Source organism: Hyperolius riggenbachi, chromosome 6, assembly GCF_040937935.1.
Source record: "Hyperolius riggenbachi isolate aHypRig1 chromosome 6, aHypRig1.pri, whole genome shotgun sequence".
NCBI classification, from domain to species: Eukaryota; Metazoa; Chordata; class Amphibia; order Anura; family Hyperoliidae; genus Hyperolius; species Hyperolius riggenbachi.
The window spans coordinates 271090203-271104046 of record NC_090651.1 but is presented as its reverse complement, the minus strand read 5'-3'; the positions used below and the strand labels follow the sequence as shown (position 1 = coordinate 271104046).

Genomic DNA, 13844 nt, shown 5'->3' with positions numbered 1-13844 from the left:
GTCCACATGATAGAGGGCCGCCCAACCACAAAATGCAATCAGATTCGCAGAAGATTTCAGATTTCCACACAAATGCTATGAGATTGACAGCAGATTTCCCCACAAATGCTATGAGATTGACAGCAGATTTCCACACAAATGCAATTTTATTGGCAGCAGATTTCCCCACAAATGCTATGAGATTGGCAGCAGATTTCCACACAAATGCTATGAGATTGGCAGCAGATTTCCCCACAAATGCTATGAGATTGGCAGCAGATTTCCCCACAAATGCTATGAGATTGGCAGCAGATTTCCCCACAAATGCAATCTTATTGGCAGCAGATTTCCACACAAATGCAATCTTATTGGCAGCAGATTTCCCCACACATGCTATGAGATTGGCAGCAGATTTCCCCACAAATGCTATGAGATTGGCAGCAGATTTCCACACTAATGCAATCTTATTGGCAGCAGATTTCCACACAAATGCAATCTTATTGGCAGCAGATTTCCACACTAATGCAATCTTATTGGCAGCAGATTTCCACACAAATGCTATGAGATTGGCAGCAGATTTCCACACAAATGCTATGAGATTGGCAGCAATTCACTCACCGGAGTCTCTGGGTGGAGGATATAGGCACTTAGGCAGTGGCTCTGCCTCTGGAATCCTGGATGTGTCTGTGACGTGGGAGCCTGGGACCCACGGGTTGGCAGCGGCAGTGGCACTGGCTGAGCAGTGCTGACCTGGGCCTGGCTCTGGCTGGCTGTGTCTCTCATCGGCCGCGGACGGCGGCACTCTGCTGGCTGCGACTGCCTCTCTGAGAGGCTCTCTGTCTGGGCTGGATCTGTTGTGACCACGGGCGGGGCGGCACGCACTCACACACACACACACTGCTGGCTGGCTAATGGCTGCGGCTGCCTGGCTCGCGTGCGTCGTCAGCTCCTACCCCCGTCACCCGGGCCAACTAACTCAGCTCAGGGCTGCCTTTTCCCGTTGCGCGGCGGTGTGCGTGTGCCGACGTCTACGTGTGACGTCACACACGTCACTGTCGGAGATGCGGAGATCGGGCCGGACAGTCTAAAAAGGAGGACATCTGGCTGTCCGTCCTGGCCTTGCGCCGGACGGAGGACAAGCCGTCTAAAAACCGGACTGTCCGGCCTAAATCCGGACGGATGGCCACCCTATTGACACAGTATTCAGCATAACGCATAGGAGGTTTTTAAAGGTAGCCTACCTAGTTTAGGTGCCCTAGTATAGGTTACTGAGGTATAGGTGCCCCCTCCCCCCCCCCCATAAATATCAATCCCCAGCACTATATCAGTACTCACTGTGCCTCTCTCCAGTGCTAATCGCATCACCTCTGCTGCAGCTCATCAGGATGCGGGTTGATGACATCATTAAGCTGCATCCCGGTGCTATGGAAAGAGAAAACTGTAGCTGTATGTGGCAGAGGTGATGCGACGTCACTGGAGAGAGCCATTGCGGGGGATTGTTCTTTGTGTTTGTGTGTGTAGGGGGGGGGGGGGTTGTTGAGGGGGACACCTATACCTTGCTAACCTATACTTGTGCACCTATAGCTGGCTAACCTATACTGGGGGCAAATATAACTGGCTAACCTATGCTGGGGACACTTATACCTGGCCACCTATACTGGGGGGCACCTATACCGGGCTACCTATACTGGAGGCAGCTATATCTGTCTACCTTTACTGGGGGCACCTATACCTGGCTATCTATACTGGGGGTATCTATACCTGGATACCTATACTGGGGGCACCTATTCCTGGCTACCTATACTGTGACACCTATACCTAGCTACCTATACTGGGGGCACCTATACCTATCTACCTATACTGAGGGTACCTATACCTGGCTACCTCACTGGGGGCATCTATACCTAGCTACCTATACTGGGGGCATCTATACCTGGATACCTATATTAACCATTTCAGCCTGTGGGTTGTTTTCACCATATGGACGAGAGGAATTTTCACATTTCAGCGCTTCTCCTATTCATTCCCCAATTAAGCTTTCTTTGGGTGGTACATTAAGATAAGTATTATTTTATTCTAAAAGCATTTTAACGGGAATAATAAGAAAAGAAAAAAACATTATTTCTCAGTTTTTGGCCATTATAGTTTTAAAATAAAACGTAAAACTGTGGATAAAGCCACACATTTTTTTGCCAATTTGTCCCGGTTATTGTTACATTTAGGATGGTTTCACAGTGGGACGTTACAGGCGCACGTTAGAGCAGCCTGTAACGCAGCCCACCGCACAGTAATGAAAAATCAATGGGGTTGTTCACAGTGCGGACGTTGTGTTACATTGTAACGCTGTGTCACAAGACAACGTACTGCATGCAGTACTTTGGACGCGGCTGAGCCCCGTTAGACTGCTTGCACATGCTCAGAAATGTTGGGGAGGAGCGGAGAGCGGCCAGGCACATGGCTAATTAATATGCACTGCACGTTATGACGTGCAGTGTTTACTTCCTGGAGCAGCCGCTCTGTGCGGCGATTGGCCGGCGGGACCACGTGATGCCGCATGCGCACAAGAGTGCGCATCACGGCATCACTGACGCCAGAGTGAGCTGCACAACGCGGCTCACTCTGACGTCCAGATCTAGCACCACCAGGCGTTCCGTTAGGGGGACGTTATGCGACCTTAACGCCTCCTCTAACGCAACGTCCTGGTGTGAAATTAGCCTTAAAGAGACACTGAAGTCTCTTTAAAATCATCTTTTTATTACAAAATCCTGTTTAACATTACTGTCCTAACTAAAACGCCACATCCCCGCGGCTGCAACCTAACTAAATCCCCCCTAACTCCCCCCTCCCTCTCCCCCCAAAAACCCACAACTTTTTTTGTTGTGGATTTTGCTGCTGTTGGGAGGCAGAGCTTTCAGCCGCAGCTCTGCCTCCTTACGCGTCTATCAGCCGCGTATCACCGCCTATCCTCTGCCCCTCTCAGTGAAGGAAGACTGAGGGGTGGGGGAGAGGCGGTGATCCGGGTTGATAGACGAGATGATAGGCAGAGCTGCGGCTCATAGCTCTGCCTCTCACAGGAGCGCTGCCCGGATTGCCCCTGGGGAGTTTGGGGGAATTTAGTTAGAATAACGTGATCCATTCTGTTACTGTGAACAGGCCCATAGAACTGCAGTGTATGGGCGGTGAGTTCACATACAGAAGTATTTTGCAACGCAACTGACCACTGTGAACAAGGCCTCCAGTTTTGGTCTATAATAAAATTACTAGCTTAAGGCCCTGTTCACAGTGGTCAGTTGCATTGCAGAAAAAATCTGCATGACAACTCACTGTCCATACAATTCTATGGGACTGTTCACAGTAACGGATCGTGTTATTCTAACTCACTGCATGCAGGCTTTGTATTAAAGTCTATGGCCAGTCTCCATTGCAGTTCACAGTCATTATAACACGTGAGTTATGCAACTGACCACTGTAAACCTAACCTAAGGCTAGGTTCACAGTGCCAACGCGCGTTGCGCTGTTACACAACGTGGCTAAAACGCAACGCTAAATAGCAAGTAAAGTGGTAACGTTAGCATGCGATTTAACGGAGGCACAACAATCAAAATAGCATCATAATATGCGACGTTTGTGTCGCACATTTACAACTATAAATGAGCATTTGTATGTTTGAAAAATCGGAGGTATAGGTGAAGTTGGTTAGTCAGTATGTGCACTAGCATAGATGAGCAAATGTTTGGTGGTGGTTGTTTATTATTTTTTATGCGCCTTTTACAAAGGCAGAGGAGGAGGAGGAGGTATTGGGTACATCCTCTCCTAGAAGAAAGGGTTGAGAAGGGCTATTTTGGAGTTTTGTACCCTGATCTGATAGCTGATCCTGAGAAGTTTTTTAATTTTACCCGCATGTCAATAGCAAGGTGAGTAGTTATTTTTCTAACAATTGCCAATGTTTGCTGTAATTTAGTGTGTGAGCCCCTATTAAATGTGTTTTTCATTTTCACATTAGCTTTCAACATCTCTTGGAGCTTATTCGTGTTGATATTACCAAAGAAAATGTCAATTTCAGACCTTCTATCTCAGCAGAGGAGAAACTATTGGTGACATTGAGGTATGATGTTAATAAATCTCTATATAATGTACTTGGCATAGTTATGTGAATGTTAAAAATGTGTTATTTCGTGTAAACGTTCTTAGCAACTATATTGTCAAAGTGTTGTTTTTCTCAAAAATGCATGTGACATGTGTAAGCAAGGGCTCCTAAGTAGTATGCTTATCTATCGAACACATGTTAATATTTTAATAGTGTTGTCAATATGTTTTTATTTGTCTGCAAATATAACTATTGTAGTCTTGCAAGGCTTCATCAAACAAGACTCATGAAGATGTATAATATCCTTTCAATTAATACCTATAAGTTAATGTCTGTTGAATGTAAATACAATATGTTTGGTGTTGTTGATACTTACAGACCAGTGTGTAATGTAAGTAAATTTTTGTGTGGTAATCCTTGTTCAAGGATATTTTTGTGGTTGTACAATGTAAAAACCATTATGAATCTCTTTATAATGAGTGCTTTCACAAGGTTGTTGTATAGTGTTCTAAATTTTGAAACATTGATGTGTAATGGTGTGTGTTTCGTTATTTTGTATTACAGATATCTGGCTACGGGCCAGTCTTTTGCTTCCCTACATTATTCTTTCCGTCTGGGCAAATCCACAATAGCTTACATCATTCGAGACACCTGTAAGGCAATTTGGAAGAGAGTCGCTCCAATTTACATGGCCCCACCTGATCAAAGCACATGGCAACGGATAGCGGATGGTTTTTGGGACATAGCTTATTTTCCAAATTGTCTGGGAGCCATTGATGGCAAACATGTGCGCATCATTATGCCTCCCAAGTCTGGGAGCCGATATTATAATTATAAACGTTATTTTTCTTTAGTTATTTTGGCTATTGCTGATGTAAACAGTAATTTCATTTATATTGATGTTGGTTCTTATGGCAGCTCCTGTGATTCCTTTATTTTCCATCATTCAAATTTTTATCAAAGAATGGAAGCAGGTCTTTTGGGTTTTCCACCTCCCAAACCATGGCCAAGACGAGCAGAACCAGCTTACCAATATACATTGGTGGGAGATGAGGCCTTTGGCCTTGGTCCTCATATGATGAGACCTTATCCATCACGAGGTCTTAATGATGTTACCACCATTTTTAACAAACGCCTAACCCGGGCAAGGCGTGTTGTTGAATGTGCCTTTGGCATTTTGGTAAGCAAATGGCGGATTCTACACACACCTATTCAGCTTGATTTGCCAAATGCTGTTGCTGTCATAAAAGCAGCTTGTTGTCTACACAACTTTGTTAGGCAAAGAGAAGGTGGTAGACCAGATGACCCACAGGTTTGTGCTATGCAAGATGTGACAGCAAACCCCCCACGTGGCACCTCTGATGCTCTAAATATGCGCAATTCTATGGCACAATATTTTGTAAGCCCTGACGGATATGTTGCATGGCAAGATGAGTAGTTGTTCAAATAGTTTAAAACCACAATAGGACATTTTATTTGAATTTATGTAAACACACTGATTGAAAGTTCATTGATGTGTAAGTAGTCCTTATAGTTTGTAATTGTAGGGTAAAGTATTACATATTAAAAATAAAATATCTTGACACAATGAACGTTTGAAATGGGTTTATTTTCATGTTAATTGTTTTAAATGTGTGCAGCATTATAGGCCTTATTTGAGGTCTTAACAATGCTACAACAGGGTACCCAAATAAACCAAAGTAACATATTTACATTCATTATGACACTGTCAAATCAAATCACATTATAATTACCATGAAAATTATTTAATAAAATTGAGATTCCTGAGATGATGTTTCTTCAATACAGCTTGTTGTTTGTGATGGCATTTGAGAGTTAAATGGCTGAGGGTGTGGTTGTGTCTGATTGTGTTCATTGTTAGGAATATAGTGTTGTGTAATATGTTCAGGATGATTTTGTTTGTAATATGGCAATTGTCTTTGTTGTGCATGTATTTGTTGTGAAGAACCGTATGGATGAGTGGCGGCATAACTTTTAGCCAAAGGTTGTGAATGTGCTGATGGAGGTTGTGAATGTATAGATGGATGTTGTGAATGTATAGATGGATGTTGTGAATGTGCTGATGGAGGTTGTGAGTGTATAGATGGAGGTTGTGAATGTATAGATGGAGGTTGTGAATGTATAGATGGAGGTTGTGAATGTATAGATGGATGTTGTGAATGTGCTGATGGATGTTGTGAATGTGCTGATGGAGGTTGTGAATGTATAGATGGAGGTTGTGAATGTATAGATGAATGTTGTGAATGTATAGATGGAGGTTGGGAATGTATAGATGGAGGTTGGGAATGTATGGATGGATGTTGGGAATGTATAGATGGAGGTTGGGAATGTATAGATGGATGTTGGGAATGTATAGATGGAGGTTGGGAATCTTCACATACTGTATTAATGTGTTGGTCTTGGCTGTGACTGTTTATACTTGTATTGTGTTGGTATTTAATAATAACATCAAGAATTTCTTTATGCATGAATGGTAGTGATTCTTCAGGGACTTTCTCCATATATGTAACCAGACTATTGGCCAATTTTTGAATAGGTGACATCTGCTCTTGGCTCTGCTTCCATCTTTCCATCAATTGTTGAAAAGCATAAAACATATTGGTATCCACATTTTTTCCAGGTCCAACTAACTCACGAGATCTCTTTCGTCCAGTAGGGGCATTTTGGCTTGTGGATGGTGCAGCTTCTAGTGTGTCCATTTGTGACATTCCATCTTGAGTGTGGCTGCTCTCTGTCTCCAATGCATCAATTTGGAAGCTATCCTCAGTCCTACACAAAGAAAAAATACAATGCTTTATTATTACATATATATGTAAGATATGTAATCATAAGTACTGCCATATGTATGCTGCTTTTATTAGAGGCCATATATTCAAATGTGCCAGACAAACACTGTAAATCAAGATACATCGAACTCACAGTATAAAATTGTGACATTAACATCTGACCTATGTAATCAGAGGAGATTGAAATTTAACACATGATGACCACTATTACAAACATGTACACTGATGTTGGATTGTAGCATACAGACAAAATGTAGGCCTGTGGGCCCCTAGTGGCACAAAATTGCCCCAGAAGCTGGAAAAAACATTAGCAACTACACTTCGTGGAAAAATATATATATAAGCACAATTAAAAGCTGTGTATTATCACACTTACTGTCTTCCATCAAAGGTAGGACGTAGAAATTCCAGCTGCTGAAAGTGGCAATATTTGCTCACATAGGCTGGTCCACTTCCACTTTTTGCACGTTTCTCCTTTTCTATCTCTCTTTTGTAGTTATCTTTCACAGCTTTCCAACGATCTCGCATTTCAAGGACTGAAATATACATATAAGAATAAATCATTATATGCATAGCAAACATGTAAATCATTTATATAACATGTTAAAAACATATATAATTATGATCACTATACCTTTAACTCAATAAGCGTTATCAAACACTATATCCTAAGCTAGATAAAGTATCTGATGTGTAAAATCGATTTCTGAAGTCACTAAGGTGGTATACTGTACATTTATGGAAGGTGTTATTGTTAAAAGTGGGAAAACATCCATAACACCTTTGTCAATTTACAATTCGATTTTTACCATGAGGTACATTATCACACAATTCCCAAAATGTTGGATAAAGCTGCGTGAAGTGCGTCTTTTAGGTGTCATTTACTGTTAGAAATGTGGAACATGTAACAATTTTTAGTAAAACATTTCAGCAAATGGCCAAATAATTATGCCAGTTTGCAAAACAACAGATAAATTAAGAATATAGCACAGCCAATACACTATGGGCTTTATTCTCAAAAGAGTGCTAACTGTTAGCACTCTTTTGTGAATCAAGCCCTATATGTATGTATTAGACAGTTACATACATATTTGTAATAAGTGATATGCGAAACTTACACAGATAAATACATTTAGCTCTGATAGGCACAATACATACACCATGTTATTGTAATGTTTTATAAGCATTGCTTATATTCCACTCAAAAGCAGTAGTAATATTTTCTATGCTATCGTATTCATTATGCGACTTAACAACCGCATACAACTCGAAAGAGTGCGGCTACTTTAAGACGTCTCTGAGTGGCGCTAAAGCGTGCCGTCATGTGATCCAATGAGGTTTAACAGTGCGTCTAGACGCTCATCCTGTTATGTGTAGACGCACACAGACCGCGCCTTGAGCAAGATGCCACCAGCAGTCTTCAGCGAGGAGGAGAAAGAAATTTTAGCCAAAGTAAGTGCACTTTCTACTTCATACCACATCCCACACCCATCCCATACCTTATAATATTTGGTAGGCATTCACGTTCACTTTGTCATGTAACAGGATTATTTACAATAATGGCTGAATGTCACAATACATTTTATGACCTCACCTTACTATTACAGATATGATCATTAACATGTGCCTTCTTTACATGCCAATACATATAATGAGGCCTCAGCTGCAATAGGATGTTAGCGACTTTAGAGGGACCAGTGCTTCTATTGTTGGTGAAATGTATTGTCTAATTATAACATGATATCTTAGAGATGGCTGAATTAGGTTTTTTTCTTGATTTTCAGACCATGTTTCGCAACAATTATGACCTCATGAGGAGCAGGTATCAGAAGCACCGTGTTCTGCTTAGCCTGCAGGCACTATTCTTGCGTAATTATTTCAAGCTTCACTCCATCAGCTCTATTGTGAAACGTTGGTGTGACCTAAAAAGAAGGGACGTAGAGTGGCTGGAACAAATGAAGCAGGAATATAGACAGGGTAAATATACCACTATGAGTTATTCATTTTGGCAAAATGATAAACAAATGGAAATCTTCATTCCCATTGCTGTGTACTTTAACATTCATGTTGTATTGTCATACAGAGGAACGAAGACGCCTCAGGACACGTCGTCTGCAAAGACAGCAAGACATTCATCTAATGACCAGAGCAACAGCTGCCAGAACTACTACACCACCTGACACACCACCAGATACTCAAACTCCACCATCACCTGACACACCACCACATACTCAAACTCCACCACCACCTGACACACCACCACATACTCAAACTCCACCACCACCTGACACACCACCACCACATATCCCAACCTCTTCCTCCAGTGACAACTCTACAATGGCATTTTCACCAAGCCCTGCACCTTCCGTAAATTCTTCAGCTGATACATTGCCACTGGATTTGGATGATGTAGTTGAACAGGCAACAGATGTCCCACCACAGCCTCAGACATCACGTCGTGAAAATGAACAATCAGGGAGCAACACCATAACCGATGGAAGTGAGTTAATCACAATAATAATATTTTTAAGCCACACCAAGGACAACTCACTTGGTGATTTCACACTATTGCTGCTGGGAAGCATGCCCCTTTTTAAGGCCAGACCACAAACCAAGCCAGTAAACCACCATTATGTATTGCCTGTGACGTGGTTTGTACATTAAAGTATTTCCTCTTGTGCCTCCATATTGTTCACTGTATGCCTCTTTGTGTGTCCTTGTGTCCCCTTTTGCCATCTCTGACCCCCTGTGCAACCACAGATAGATTATTGTGAAATGTTGCCAAACACAACTATGCATGTTTGACACACACTTCATAACAAGCTATTGGATACAGAATTTTTTGTATGTGCACATAAACTCTGGCCATGAAAACACTTCATGGAATAGGCACCTGCCTATGTTGACTTGTGGATGATCTGGCTATGTGTTGAAACCTCTGTTCCTAACTATGTCTCACTGTGCCTCCTTAGGTACCCCTTTGAGCCTTCATCTATCCCCTCTGCACCTATGTCAACATGACACACTCCTGTGCTTTCACAGGGCAGTGTGTAAAGGCTGAGTATAGGGCACTAGAAGCTGGCCTAAAACCTCCCCTCTATAATACAGTGACTGTGCAATAATCCAGTTTTCGCCTCCCTTGAAAGGTGACTCTCCTCATGTAGTGTGTCATCACAATACATGTGTTTTGAGATTGGGGACACTATGGTGAGTGTATAGGACACATGTGCAGGCAAACCAATGGAGTGTAGGGGAGAGGTGACATCACAGCTTATTATGCAGTACACTATGCACTTACAGACTAAGCTGCTGAACTGTTGGAATTAAAGAATGATTATTAACTTTCAGGGCAAAGGACTACAAAGGCACATGTTTGAAACCTTTTCATAATCACACTGAGATTTTAAATTTATTTTGTGTTTTGTTTTTTACAGATGCCAACAATTATTACATCAGCAGAAGCGAATACTTGTTCCTGTTGCGCACAATGCATTCTATCGTGGTGTGGGTGCAAATAATGTATGCAGAGCTGCATCCTGATGAGCACAGAAATGAGTAGTTATAGTTCCAACATGTTACAATGTTTTTATGTTCAAAAAAAGTTACGCTAGTTAGCAAGTTGTGTGTTTTTTTGTTTATTAATAAAATTTTCAAAGAGGACAAAAAAAAGGTGCCATTGCATTGAAAAGCACCACATGTTACCAAAAAAAACAAAAAACAAAACACATTATAAACAAAATACGCTACCTTACTTACGAATTCAACATCATAGTTTGTATGCGATCCAAACGTGGGTGCGATCTAAAAATTCCATACGATAAATAAAAAAACATAATACTACGTACAATATACACGTGGTAGGTGACCCGGACACATCCTCACAGTCTCAAAATTTAAACATTACACATCTGTTTTTGACAATTATAACATTACATACTCATTAACACAGGGATTACGCCATCAAGCCACGCTCAGTCTATACAAACTTGAAACAATCAACGGAAAATATAACAAAAATATACAAAAAACTTACAGGACCTTTTTGATCCTTATTTTCCTGGCTATCCCAATCAGAATAGAAGGCAGCTGTTATCTGCTCCCAAATTTTCTTCTTGTTAACATTGTCCTTAAAACGAGAATGGGTCTGATCATATAGTTCGGGGTGCGTCTGCACCCTACTTATTAGGTCATCTATATCTATAGCAAGTTTTTTCTTGCGGCCTGCCATCTCCAAATAGCACAAAACTATTCCATTCATGAGGCTAACTCCGCCTCATTATACCTACAACAGGTAACATAAAATTGACAACACATGATTTGTATTTAAATGCGCATGTGCACTAACTACAACGTCATAACATTCAGCCAACCACTTTGAACAGGAAAGCGTTACCATAGGTTAACATTGAACGCGTCAACGACAAATTTGCATAAACGCAGAGCAGGATCGCCGTTATTTTTACGTACCTCGTTGACGCGCATCGCACCGCGTGCACTCTGAACGTCGCATTGACTGATCATTGATGTGCGATTTCCGACGTTACAAAACCTCCGTCATGACGCACCGCAACGGAGCACTGTGAATGTAGCCTAAAGGAGTCATCAGGGCAAATCTAGTAAAATGAGTGGTACTTACCGGGGGCTTCCTCCAGCACCAAGCTCCCAGGACCTCCCTCACCGCAGCTCTGCCCGCAGTCGTTCGCCGGAGCTCCGACCCGGTCCCCGGCAATGATGTCAGAGCGACCTGGAGGTCGCTCTGTACTGCGCCTGTGCGATCGACGCTGTCAATCACCGCCACGTGGGCCGGAGCGGACTGCGCAGGCACAGAACTACTGTGCCTGCGCAGGCACAGAACTACTGTGCCTGCGCAGTCCGCTTCGGCCCATGTGGCGGACCTCCAGGTCGCTCTGACGTCATCGCCGGGGACCGGGTCGGAGCTCCAGCGAACGGCTGCGGGCAGAGCTGCGGCGAGGGAGGTCCTGGGAGCTTGGGGCTGGAGGAAGCCCCCGGTAAGTACCACTCATTTTACTAGATTTGCCCTGATGACTCCTTTAAAGAGACACTGAAGCGAAAAAAATATGATATAATGAATTGGTTGTGTAGTAGGGGTAATTACTAGAACATTGGTAGCAAAAAATATATTCTCATATTTTTATTTTCAGTTATACAGCTTTTTTTTTTTTTTTTTTTAATAATATTGCATCATTCTCTCATATTTGCAGTTTACACACTACTCAGCATTCTAAATGATTTTACAGAGCAGGCCAGTGAACTATTGACCTGTCCTCTGCAGAAGAAAAAAACAATACAGTGACTGACAGTTGAGATAACAAGCTTCAGAAGACAGAGCTCTCTGGGACTTGAAAGTCCCAAAGTCGTGGAGCTCAATGGCTCTTTTGCATAGATAACAACTGAAGTTTAACTGTACTGTACTGGAAACAATATTAGACGTATGTCTCTGCTCCTAATGTTTTATTTCTTAGCTGTACTACACATTATTATATAATAAAAAAATTTCGCTTCAGTGTCTCTTTAAGGCTAGGTTCATAGTGTTCAGTTGCACAGCTCACGAGTTATAATGTGTGTGAACTGCAATGTAGACTGGACATAGACATTAATACAAAGCCTGCATGCAGTAAGTTAGAATAAGGTGATCAGTTACAACGCAGTACTGTGAACAGGCCCATAGAATTGTATGGGCAGTGAGTTGAAACGCAGAATTATTCTGCAACACAACTGATTACTGTTAATAGGACTTGACACTATGGGGGCTTTGTGCTCCACCTGCTCTATCACTGAAGCCAAAGCCGTTTTGTCCATGCTGCATGCTGAAGTCAAGTATATTCTGGAAAACTGAGTGACTGACCTGAGCACCTGCCTCCTGATGTGTCTGTGGGCTGGTGCACACCAAGAGCGCTTTTGAGAGCTTTTAAAATCGCTAGCGCTTTGAAAAGCGCTTGGCTAATATATTTAAATAGGATGGAGCACACCAGAGTGATGTGATTTTCTCCCAAACGCGGGTCCTGCAGCATTTCTGATTTCTGAGGCGATTCAGCCTCAATGTTAAGTATAGGAAAGTGGAAAATTGCTCTTAGTGCTTAGCGATTTTTCAAGTGTTCTTGTTACAGAAGCTGCACAGTTACAGCTCTACTGTAACAAAAAATAAAAACTGTGACTCCAAAAATCGCTAGGCATGATTAAAAAATCGCCAGGCACATGCCTAGAAAAATCAATTTAAAAAGTGCTGAGCGTTTGCGATTACGCTACCGCTTTTTGGTGTGCACTTGCCCTGTGAAAGTGCTGGCAAACCACTTGTAATTTGGGAGTAAAACAAAAAAAATCTGTTACGCTGCTACTAAAACATTGTGGCAGGGGACTCCTTACCCTTGTAGGGAGTAGAGATGGCTCGAACCTCTGATTTTTGGTTCACGAACCTCGAACGCAAACCTTTGCCAAAAGTTCGGTACGCGTGAACTTTCGCAAACCGCAATAGACTTCAATAGGGAGGCGAACTTTGAAAACTAGAAACATTTATGCTGGCTACAAAAGTGATGGAAAAGATGTTTCAAGGGGTCTAGCATCTGAGTTTTTGCATGGATGAGTGGGATAGACGCCAAAAGTCTCAAGGAAAAATCTGGATTTGACGCAAAGCAGCGTTTTAAGGGCAGAAATCAGATTTCATGCTAAATTGGAGGCCTAAAGTGCTTTGAAACATCTTGCATGTGTATGCATCAATCAGGGAGTGTAATTAGAGTACTGCCAGTGGCGTAGCTAAGGAGCTGTGGGCCCCGATGCAAGTTTCACCTGGGGCCCCCCAAGTACTCTATACATAACAATTGATACGGCGCACCAAAACCTGCCAATGGCAACTACAGTGTCAGAGGTGCAAGAAGGGGATGGGGAACAGTTTGTTAATGAATACCACTATTCATAGCATCCATTGAAGTGATTATTATGAGCATAGGACCAAT

The 13844-nt window shown here is 42.3% G+C and overlaps 2 protein-coding genes across 2 annotated transcripts; one reads left to right on the top strand and one right to left on the bottom strand.

Annotated features, from left to right (window-relative positions):
- Positions 1-3879: 3879 nt before the first annotated feature.
- On the top strand, positions 3880-5530 carry LOC137522160 (uncharacterized). The gene is made up of 3 exons (XM_068242191.1): positions 3880-3893; positions 3983-4084; positions 4631-5530. The coding sequence occupies exons 1-3, from the start codon at positions 3880-3882 to the stop codon at positions 5502-5504; spliced, it is 990 nt and encodes a 329-aa protein (XP_068098292.1). The 3' UTR covers positions 5505-5530.
- A 302-nt stretch (positions 5531-5832) lies between these two features.
- Positions 5833-7401, bottom strand: LOC137522159 (activating signal cointegrator 1 complex subunit 2 homolog). The gene is made up of 2 exons (XM_068242190.1): positions 7250-7401; positions 5833-6856 (listed from the first exon to the last, which is right to left on the bottom strand). The coding sequence occupies exons 1-2, from the start codon at positions 7399-7401 to the stop codon at positions 5833-5835; spliced, it is 1176 nt and encodes a 391-aa protein (XP_068098291.1).
- Positions 7402-13844: the final 6443 nt, after the last annotated feature.

What these genes read in the sequence shown, in the direction of transcription:
- LOC137522160 (XM_068242191.1), top strand. An exon ending in AAACTATTGGTGACATTGAG is followed by an intron (nt 4,085 to 4,630) that starts GTATGATGTTAA and finishes TTTGTATTACAG; the next exon opens with ATATCTGGCTACGGGCCAGT.
- LOC137522159 (XM_068242190.1), bottom strand. Translation starts at nt 7,401, where the DNA reads ATGCGAGATCGTTGGAAAGCTGTGAAAGATAACTACAAAAGAGAGATA. An exon ending in CCTACCTTTGATGGAAGACA is followed by an intron (nt 6,857 to 7,249) that starts GTAAGTGTGATA and finishes TTCTTTGTGTAG; the next exon opens with GACTGAGGATAGCTTCCAAA.